Here is a 10426-nt window from a genome sequence, read left to right as displayed (position 1 = left end):
CACAGTACTCCTGACAAGTGTCTGTCCAGATGCTGCTTAAAGACTGCCAGACATAATAACACAGAAGGCCAGTAGTGTTTACCCGAGCAGCCTACCCCTCAGATACAGGAGCATCTCCCTTTTGTCTGTTAAGTGCACATGCAGACGTGTATCCTGGGCCATTCTTATTTGAGTCCTGGGATTGGGTGGTTCATATAGGATGGTGGAGAACCACAAAAATAATCAGGAAAAGTTTTGGAGTTAATTGTTTAATACTGTAATAGCATCGGGAATCAGCAAGACGAATGTAAAAAGTACGAAGAGCACATACTCATATCTATAAACAACGGGTCTATAATTCCTAACTATGGCTGACTTCCAGCACATGCAAATCTGACAGTCTAATGAAGGGGGGGGGGGTTAAGATAAAACATACAAGCCTGTCCAGAAGATGAAGATTGGATGGGAAAGATAGAGGAGGCAATGAAAGTGAGATGGGAACCAGCTCACAATCTCCTATGCTGAGTCGCAGGGAAAGCCATTGGCTGTTTGCCTGGAATGTTAGAAATGCATGTTCGAACCCAATGCTGGGAGTCCCGGAGGCTATCTTCCTGTTTGGAGGCCAGCATGGACCACACCTCTGGCCTGCACATTGCCAACGTTCACTTGGGTTACAAGGAAGTAACGCTGCTCACCACACCTGCAATGTGGGTCTGGTATGGGGGGGGGGGCAGAGCAGCTGCTGCCTCTTTTAAAGGTACCTGATCTTGCCTACCCTATGCAGTTGGGCCAAAACACCCCAGAATTCCCCCAAGCGGCTATCATTTTGGTAACGCCACTCTGGGTCCAAACGGCCATCAGTCATTTATTGCTCACTCTTGTTTCTCCTGACCTGCACATTAACCAGGCCATGGTCAACTCTGTGTGTGAGTTGTGCCCTCCTTCCCTCATGTTCCTCCAAGCCTGATCCTGCCTCACCCTAGCAGGATAGCCATGGCATGCCTGGCAACCCGTGGGAGCTTTGGGGGGAAGCAACACGGGGGTTGCGATGTTCCCCAGAGAGTGCTTCGATTGGGGACCCAGAACCACCTGGCCCTCCCGAACATCAAGGAGGCCAGGTTAGTGACAACCAGGGCGAGGGCTTTCTCGGTAGCAGTTCCCATCTGGTGGAATGATGTCTGATAGCCCTTGAAGAGAGCTGGACCCCTTTGGATCCTCAACTACCGCCTGACCTGATTGCCTGAATAACTGAAGATCAAGGGATTGACTGTATGTTGAGGAATCACTACTAGCACTTTAGTATGTTATGATAAGTATGGTTTTAGAATTTCTTTTTTTTTTAATAAGCTTTTTTCTTTATTTTGTGAATTGGTACAGAAAATGTAAGTACAATATCAATAATATAAATCTTGTATCAAGGTATGTAACATCAAAAGTCAGAAAAAGTACAATCATTTGCATCAACAATAAAAGAATAAACAGTCCACTCTGTTATCTCTGAAATAGAACGCTGTTCTCACGATTTTAATCCTATAAGAAGTAATTAAGAATCGGTATATTATATTTTTATAAGAATGATGTGTCCAACAAATCCAACCTGTTTCCTTTATCTATGACGAGAGAGGGTTCACATCCATTTCCGAAATTGCTGCCAAGATGGGGGTAAAAAATCTTCTGTTACTAAGAAATCCAATATGGGATCCCATTTTTCCATTATAGGTCTTTCTATAGGTTTTGGAGCTGTTCTGTTCAATTTATTGGTAACTGAATTCATTAGGAATTGATCCCACAATTTTTGATACCAAAGTCCTAATGAGGGAGGGTTTGGGTTTTTCCAGCAGGTAGCAATTGCCGTTCTTGCTTGTGATTTGCATTTTAAAGAAGAATATACATGTGTTTAAAAGGCAAGGCACCTAGTTCAAAAGAATGATCAGTCATTTTAAGGGTGAAGTGACCCAAGGCAGAGTGACGTGGGGGGGAGTCGGCCCTTGGTTCTGAGCTGGATCAGACGTTGGTATCCTCAGAGAGTGGCTGCCTTCCTGAGGGGCCCCCTGAGCCTCTGGCCCAGGGAGGAGGAGGAGGAGGCAGCGGCAGCCTTCCAAGGTCTCCCTCAGCCTCTCCCCCCACCCCCACCCCAGGAGAAGCTTGGCAAGATGAAAGCGGGTGAGGCCAAGCTGGAGGCGGACAAGCAGCGCCTGAAGGCCGTCTTGGATGCTGCAGAGGGTCGCTGCACCCAAGTGGAGCTGTCGAGACGCTCGCTGGAGGGGGAGCTACAGAGATCCCGGCTGGGCCTCTCCGATCGCCAGGTGGAGCTCCAGGGGCTGCGGGACCGTGTCGACGCTCTGCAGAGGGAGGTACTTGTGGCGGGCACCCGGGGCCGTTCTGACTGATGCTCGCTCTTTGCTGACTTGGGGGAGTCTTGCTTGCAGGGGGGTGGGAGGTGTGTAGGGCATGTGACAGGCAGGCCCCGTGGTGCTCTGGGGTGGTCTCAGCCCCTGTGCCGCTTGTTGCTGCAGCCGCCTGGGCTAGAAAGCGGGGGAGGTTTCGCTCCTTGTTCAGTAAAGGCTGAGATTCTCCAGAAGGAGGCGCTTGCAGAAGGCGACTGGTTCTGTGCCGCTTCTGTACGCAGAAGACCTTAACAGATCTTGAGCAGACCGTGCTCCAGCAGGCCTTTCAGGTGCCTGGTGGCCGAGGGCAGAATGAATGGGCCATCACGGCCACCCCAGGACAGAAATCCCACGAGCAGGAGAGGGAAGGATGCGTGGCGGTCCCTAGACTCTGATGAGCTAATTGCAGTTCAAAGGTGACACCCTATGGCAGGCTGATAGCACATTAAGAAAGCGCACACACTCCACACGCCTTCCAACCTGCTGATCAGTTGGAAAGATCCTGCTAATTTAATTGGCAGCAGGTTTTTTTAAAATGGAAATTGTTATTTTTTGATGGAGACACGAATCCCATGGTGGCAGGCGGAGACGCCTGGCCCAGGAAGCCAAGCTCTTAGCCAGAGAGCTGTCATGAGCCCGAGGCGCTCTTGCGCATGTGGGGGGTCCCCCCCCACTCACTCGCTCCCATCTTGCCCGCCACAGGTGGCCGAGGGGGAGAGGAGGGCGGGTGCCCAGCAGCTGTCCCTGGACCGCCTTAACCTGGTGCTGGCCAAGGCTGTGGAGACCGAGCGCTCCCTCCAGGAGAAGGTGCAGGCGCTCTCGGCCTCCCTGCTGGAGAGCAAGACCAACAGTGGCGCAGCCCAGGAGAAGGTGCTGGAGCTGCAGAAGGCGCTGGCGGCCAGCGAGCATGAGCGGCGGGTGCTAAATTTTGTTGTTTGGTTGTAAAAGCTCATCAGTGTTCAGGCAGCCACTTGGGTTAGGACTGTTTGTTTTTAATCTAATTGATCTTTTTATTCTTATTACTTTATTTTTTTAAGACTAAAATTCTGTCCTTTTTTACACCGTATTTCTGGTTTTAGAGTTTAAAATGCTTGTATAATTTTACACAAATAGTTTTACCATCTGGATATTTTAGACATTGTAATCTATTTATATGATAAATATTTGTAGGTATGGTTTTATATTGCTGGCTATGCGCTGTAATAAATTCAATTCATAAATTCAATTCAATCTTTTTCCCACAAATTTTGGTAAGGTAGTGTTTTAGGGGCATCATGTGTAATTAAGAGATGGTAAGTAGCCGAGATCAGTCCCATCACTATCCACACATTCTTCCCTCACAGTGTTAGGGAGCCCAGCTAGCACAGGAGTTGGAGCACTTGTTCCCTGACCTAGATAGCTCAGGCAAGACTGATCTTGTCAGATCTTGGAAACTAAGCAGGGCCAACCCTGGAAAGTAATTGGAAGGGAGACCTCCAAGGAATACCAGGACCCACGACACATTGGCAGGCTATCAAGCCACCTCTCTGAAAAACATCCAAGCCCCAGTAGGGTCACCAGAAGTTGCTATGACTTCCTAGCATGCAAGCACATACACATACACCCCCCAAAAAAAACCCACCAAAAGAAAAAGAAGTTGGAGCAAATGGGTGAGAGAAGGGCAGGCAAGAGGGTGGTATAGGATGTGTGCAGGCAGCGGCCAGAGGCAGTGGGCACTGCCCCAATTCGGGGTATGCCAACACAGTCCATTACATTATGTGAGAAGAAAGAGGAGGAGGAGGAGATTGGAATTATACCCCACCCTTCACTATCTGAAGGTGTCTCAGAGCGGCTTACAAACTCCTTTCCCTTCCCCTCCCCACAACAGACACCCTGTGAGGTAGGTGGGGCTGAGAGAGCTCTGACAGAAACTGCTCTTTTTCAAGAACAGCTCTGACAGAACTATGGCTTGCCCAAGGTCATCCAGCAGCTGCAAGTGGAGGAGTGGGGAATCAAACCCGGTTCTCCCAGATCAGAGTCTACACCAAACTGGTTCTCCAATTACATTGGGGGGGGGGGAATCTTTTTCAAGTCTCTTATTAAACAGTTGGCCATACTTCTGGCAGATGGAACGACCCTATTGGGATACCCACACTCAAAGAATTTCTTTGTCAATATTTCTGACTCATATGTGTATGTTGTTGAACATGAAGTGTTATGTTTGACACATACAAAAAAGAGCCGTTGTGCAAATGTGGTGGATGATGGCTAGAATAATGCAGGGAAGGATTCTGGTCAGTGGTCTTCATAGATGGAATCTGAACAATGGGGAAATTTAAATGGAAGAATGGAGACCATTAAGCCATTCTACAAAATCAAGAAAAATATCACCACATCTAAGGATGGCAAAAATATTATCAGAACACCCAAGGAACAGCCATAAGCGGGTCCAGCAGGAAGAAGTTTGAAGCATTAATGTTGCCTCAGAATTGCATAGGAATAAACTGGCACCCATGAGTGCTGCTGGGAAAACCTCAACATACAACACGCACTTGCTGGTGTATTTCCTCATACAGCTGGGGGATGTTTGCAGAAGCAAGGTTCTGCACATAGGTCAGGCATCTAGGGTTTACTGCAAGGAATTTAAAGAACATCTTTGTCTCTGGCATTCAGGACTACAATTACAGTTGCAAGAGAATCCCTTCTCACCGCCAGTTTGTTTCCCCAATTTTAACAAAGCAGACAGATCAGAGGTGGTTTTTAAAAACTAAAGTGTCACATATTCTGAACACTGTTTTAATAATTCATAGATGGGTGTTAGGAGAACACTACATCACTGTCAAAAACATTCTCACTCCATACAGTAACAAATATTAGTTTAATTCCATCATTCTTCCCAAAGGTGATTACTATTTCCCCAACATAAATTTGACACCAAGTTTCATCCCCCACGAACCCGTAAGTGCTTCTTAAATCTTCCGGATGCATGTGCTTCTGCCCAGGGATTTCTTGAGTGCTACTTGGACATCCTTGTTCCTCAAAGTATAAACAACAGGGTTCAGCAACGGGGTCACCAGCGTATATGTGACAGAGATCAAGGTGTCCTCATTCAGAGTGTACCTGGATTGAGGTCGCAGGTAAATAATGGAAGCACAGACAAAGTGCACAACCACCACTATGAGATGGGAGGCACAAGTGGAAAAGGCTTTGCGTTTCCCCTCTGCTGTGGGGATTTTCAGGATTGTGTTTAAGATTAAAAGATACGAGAGAATGACCAGAAGGAAGGAGAAAACGACCACCAAGAAACAAATGACAAAGATGACAATTTCCCCGATATAATTTCGGCCACAGGCCAACTCAAGCAAGGGCGCTAGATCACAAAAGAAGTGATTGATTTTATTCGGTCCACAGAAGGGCAAGGTAAATATGAAATACGTCTCCACTGTAGAAAAAAGAAAACCAGTCGTTACCGAAAAGACCACCAGTTTAGTACAGAATCTCTGGTTCATCAGAACCGGATAATGTAAAGGCTTGCATATGGACACGTATCGGTCATACCCCATCACTGTGAGAAGCATACAGTCTGTGCAAGCAAAGCCCAGGAACAGACACATCTGAACAGCACAACCAATGAATAAAATAGTCGCCTTTTCTCTTAGAAGATTTACAAGCATATTGGGGATAATGGTGATTGTATAGCAGATTTCTGAACCAGAGAGGATGGCCAGGAAGAAGTACATGGGGTTGTGGAGGCTGGAGTCACACTTTATTGTCATGATGATGATGATATTTCCAGCCAAAATGGCGAAGTACATGATGGAGAAGACCACGAACAGTGGGACCTGCAGGTCTGGGAAACTGGAAAATCCAATAAAGATGAATTCTGTCACCACGCTATGATTCTCATGGCCCATTGTTCTGGAATCTGCAAAGAAACCATTGCACTGACAAATACGGAAAAGTGCCAATTAATTGACACTTCATACATCTGTTTTGGGGGGAGAATTGCACTCACAACTCGTTTCCCACCTATTCAGTGTGGCAGAAGGACTGGTTTAGAATTGGCACTTTCTCCAGAAATAGCATTTCAACAAGGAGAAATCCATGTGGAACTCAGAGTAAAGGATCTCAAAGGCAAAGTCTCTATTTCTAAGTGTTGCTTATTTATTCATCCCAACAGCTGGTTTTCGGGGATGAGCTGGGTCGCCTGTACAAACATAAGAAGAACATGTCAATGGCATGGAAGGAAGGACTGGAGAGACCACCTGGAACGAGTAACGTCATTTCAGAAGCTTGACATTGGGAGGTTCTTCTGAAAACTGCTCTGAACAGAAAGAAATAGAAATCACTAGTAAGTTTTCTTGATGTTCTTATCTATATATTTAATACGGTTACCCTAGTTTATTTGAAAGGAAGGATACTGTGAATCTAAGACAACCCCTTTCCAAAGGTATACATACTTAAAAAAAAAATCCTGGACATAAGTGTAATTTGCACGCAAGTGTAAAATGGCCTCTTTCTTTTGGAGGATAGCTCAAGTGGTTAAGACGCTAAACTGCAGGCTGTGGAAGGTTGGTAGTTCAGCAGTTCGAGACACGAGTGTGCTGCATGATGGAGTAAGCTCCCGTCTCTAGTTCCAGCTCCTGCCAACCTAGCAGTTCGAAAGCAAGAAATTGCAAGTAGATAAATAGGTACCACTTCAGTGGGAAGGTAACAGCGTTCCGTGCACCTTAGTGCACCTTAGTGTTTATTCATGCCGGCCACATGACCATGTCTTTGGACAACGCTGGCTCTTCGGCTTTGAAACGGAGATGAGCACCACAACCCTAGAGTCGGATTCGACTGGCTTTCAAGCAAGGGAACCTTTACCTTTATACCTGGGGTGGGGGGGAACCCTAATCTTGCATTTCAGTAAATACAGTAAAAGAGTTATTATTATCAGTACTATTATTGATGTTGTTATTTTTGTCAATCACTATAAGAACCACTATGGTTGCAACAGAACAAAGTTTGAATTCAGGGGCACCTTTAAGACCGACAACGTTTAATTCTGAGCATAAGCTTTTGTGCTTATACACTGAATTAAACTTTGTTGGTCTTAAAAGTGCCACTGGTCTCAAACTTTGTTCTGTTGCTTCAGACCAACACGGCTACCCACCCGAATCTACCATTATTTATTTATTTTTATTTTTAAAAAAATTATTGAAAGAAATGCAACAAAACAGCAAAGACAAAAAACAAAAATCTAGAAGTGCAAGTTTGGGGCAGATTGGTAACGTTTGTGAAGTGATCTCATTTATTTTCCTGATAACCTCCACCCAGAAAGCATTTATGATTGGGCAATACCACCAGCAATGCAAATACGACCCTATGTTTCCACACTTCTTCCAGCAACGTGGGCTCACTGTTAGATTCATCTTGTTTAGCTTTTCTGGTGTGTAATACCACCTAGTGACCAGCTTAAAAAATTGTAAGTGGATAGTAAAGTTTCTGGAATGATTGGTTGGCGAGTTCCAGATTTCAGTCCACACTTGATACGGTATATTCATCATTAGGTCCTCCTGCCAGCGAAGGTGATGCCTTTGTGGTGATTGCATTTCTGCCTCCTGAAGTAGTTTGTATAAGTTTGCCATCAGTCCCTTGGAAGAGTCAGGGTATATCAACAAGATGTTATCCAATCCAGAAAGGGGTCTATTAAAAGTCCCCTTGGTATCCAAAAATTCCATTAGGTTTTTCAGTTGTAAGTATCCTTGCCAGGAGAAGCTTAACCCAGCCTGTTCTTCAAAAAACGCTTTATTTTGCATTTTCCCACGCAAAACGAAGTCAATCGGCCGAAAGAATCCCGCTCCTATCCAATCTTTGTATGCCCCTGTCTCCTGTGCTGGATGAAACCACCATTCACAATGGTGGTAAGTGGTGAGATGCCCGGGATCAATAGCTTTCTTTTCCGATCCCAACTCCTAAGCATCACATTTAGGCAAGAGTTATCCCGGTAAGCTTCTTGGAGAGAGTAAGGAGCTACATAGATCTGTTCCATCTGGCACCAAAGTGGTGGAGATTGCTGCTGCGCTGTCACCATTGCCACTAGAATGGAAGCTTGATGATAAGCACTTAGGAGGGGGAAATCCAACCCTCCTCGCGAAGCCGGCTTAGTCAAGATACTCGAGCTAATCCTGGACTTTTCCCCTTCCCACAAGAACGAAAAAAGGTCTTTTGCCATTGTCGCAGGTTTTTGTCTGGTATATGTATTGGAAGCGTTCGAAATAGAAACAAAAACTTAGGCAGACTGAAACTCTTAATCAGATGAAGTCTATCAGGTAAGGAGAAGTTACAATTGCCCCAATCATCAAGTTGTATGTTTATGGATTCATATAACTTGTCATAATTATGATGCAGGAGTTCCTTAAGCTCCAATGGGAATTTGACCCCCAGATGTCGCCAGGACTCTGTGGCCCATGTAAAGACCAAATTCTTTGTGATCTGCGCCTTTAAATCAGGTGACATCCAAATCAGATAGATTTCTGATTTAGACGGATTGATCTTAAGTCCTGACACTTTCCCAAATCTTGCCAGGATGTGCTGTATGTACAATAGTGATTATATGGGATTGGAGACATACAAGGTCAGATCATCCACATATAAATTCACTTTATGCTCAGTTCCACCCGTAACAATTCCAGAAAATTCTTCACTATGTCGCAATTCCTCCGCCAGAGGTTCTATTGCCATCACGAACAGCAATGGGCAGCCTTGCCTTGTGCCTCTTGTAGGATGAAATGAATATGAAGAGCAGCCATTCACCCGGACCTTTGATTTGGGATTCACATACAGAGCTTTCATAGCTTTTAAGAAGTTCTCCCGGAAGCCCATCTTTTGTAGAGTCTCCATCATAAGCCTTTAGAGTGCAAAAATAATCAAATCAATTTTTTTTTGACGACCATATAGAATGACATTAAGACTTCTTCTCACATTTTCAGCTAGCTGTCTCTTAGGAATAAACCCAGTTTGATCCTCCTTGATGTATTCAGCAATGAAAGTTTTGAGTCTATTAGCTAAAATAGAAGTAAAAATCATTGCATCATGATTAAGTAATGCGATGAACCGATAAGAAGCTGGATCTGTGGGGTCTTTATTGTCCTTTGGAAGAACCACAATGTTTGATTCTGTCCAAGTCGGGGGGATATTTCCCATCTCCAAGACATTATTACATGTGAGTAATAGATGTTCTGCTAGCATGGAACAGAATGCTTTATAAAATTCTGATGGGATCCCATCTGGACCGGTTGCTTTGTTCATCTTTGATGCCTTGATGGTGTCACGGAGTTCTTGCAAGAAAATCAGTTGCTCCATGAAAGCAGCATGATCCGTAGACAGACATTGTGAGAAATGGGAGGAGGCCAGGTATGATTTAATTTCTTTTATTTTAGGTTTACCTGAGTGGTATAGATAGTTGAAGAAATCAGCAAAGGAATTAGCAATATCTTTTGAAGAGAAGCTCGGGGTGCCATCAGAACCTTTCAACGAACCGATGAAGGAAGCTTGTCTCTTGTTATTAACCCTCCATTTGAGCATCCATATATTCTTTGAGGACTTGGTCCATGTTCTCTGCTTAAGGAAAAGCAAATTCTTCTGAATTTGACTGATGTCTAACACTTCGAGAGCCTTTCGTTCTGCCGACAGCCTTTGAAACACTTTCTTCCCTCCCGTTCTCTTATGTGTAGTCTCTAAGTCTTTTATTTTAGCTAATAAATCCATCCTGACATGTTCCCTCTCTTTACGTAGGTACGCAGTGGACGCAATCATGGAACCGTGCAATACAGCTTTCATGGAGTCCCATAAAACCATGGAGGAGATCTCCGACAAAGCATTTTCTTTAAAGAAGTTGCAGATATATTTTTCCAGTGATGCCCTTATCGTTTCCTTTAATAAAACGTGTCCTTCTCAAGTGCTGTAAAACTTTTTTTTGTTTAATTGGATTGTTCAGGCCCCTGATATTAACAGAGTTCACGTTCAGGTCAATCACCATTAGTTCAGGAATGTGTTTACAGGTGTTGTGTCAGTCACCCTCCCCAAAGGTCCCA

General features: G+C 44.8%; 2 protein-coding genes across 2 annotated transcripts; one reads left to right on the top strand and one right to left on the bottom strand.

Annotated features, from left to right (window-relative positions):
- The first annotated feature begins 606 nt into the window (after positions 1–606).
- LOC107106497 (rootletin-like) lies at positions 607–3311 on the top strand. Its single transcript, XM_015406658.1, has 3 exons — positions 607–695; positions 2048–2333; positions 3069–3311. Exons 1-3 carry the CDS (start codon positions 607–609, stop codon positions 3309–3311), a joined length of 618 nt encoding a protein of 205 aa, XP_015262144.1.
- A 2003-nt stretch (positions 3312–5314) lies between these two features.
- Positions 5315–6259, bottom strand: LOC107106496 (olfactory receptor 10R2-like). Its single transcript, XM_015406657.1, has one exon. It carries the CDS (start codon positions 6257–6259, stop codon positions 5315–5317), a length of 945 nt encoding a protein of 314 aa, XP_015262143.1.
- Between the last annotated feature and the right edge of the window lie 4167 nt (positions 6260–10426).

Source organism: Gekko japonicus, unplaced genomic scaffold, assembly GCF_001447785.1.
Source record: "Gekko japonicus isolate JY-2015 unplaced genomic scaffold, Gekko_japonicus_V1.1 scaffold188, whole genome shotgun sequence".
NCBI lineage: Eukaryota > Metazoa > Chordata > Lepidosauria > Squamata > Gekkonidae > Gekko > Gekko japonicus.
The sequence above is the reverse complement of the archived record's forward strand: the minus strand, read 5'-3'. Positions and strand labels throughout refer to the sequence as shown.

Excerpts from the sequence above, each read along its gene's own strand:
- LOC107106496 (XM_015406657.1), bottom strand. The coding sequence starts at position 6,259 with ATGGGCCATGAGAATCATAGCGTGGTGACAGAATTCATCTTTATTGGA.
- LOC107106497 (XM_015406658.1), top strand. The coding sequence starts at position 607 with ATGGACCACACCTCTGGCCTGCACATTGCCAACGTTCACTTGGGTTAC. Across the intron at positions 696-2,047 it reads ACACCTGCAATGTGGGTCTG|GGAGGAGGAGGAGGAGGCAG; the intron begins GTATGGGGGGGG and ends CCTCTGGCCCAG. Across the intron at positions 2,334-3,068 it reads TCGACGCTCTGCAGAGGGAG|GTGGCCGAGGGGGAGAGGAG; the intron begins GTACTTGTGGCG and ends TGCCCGCCACAG.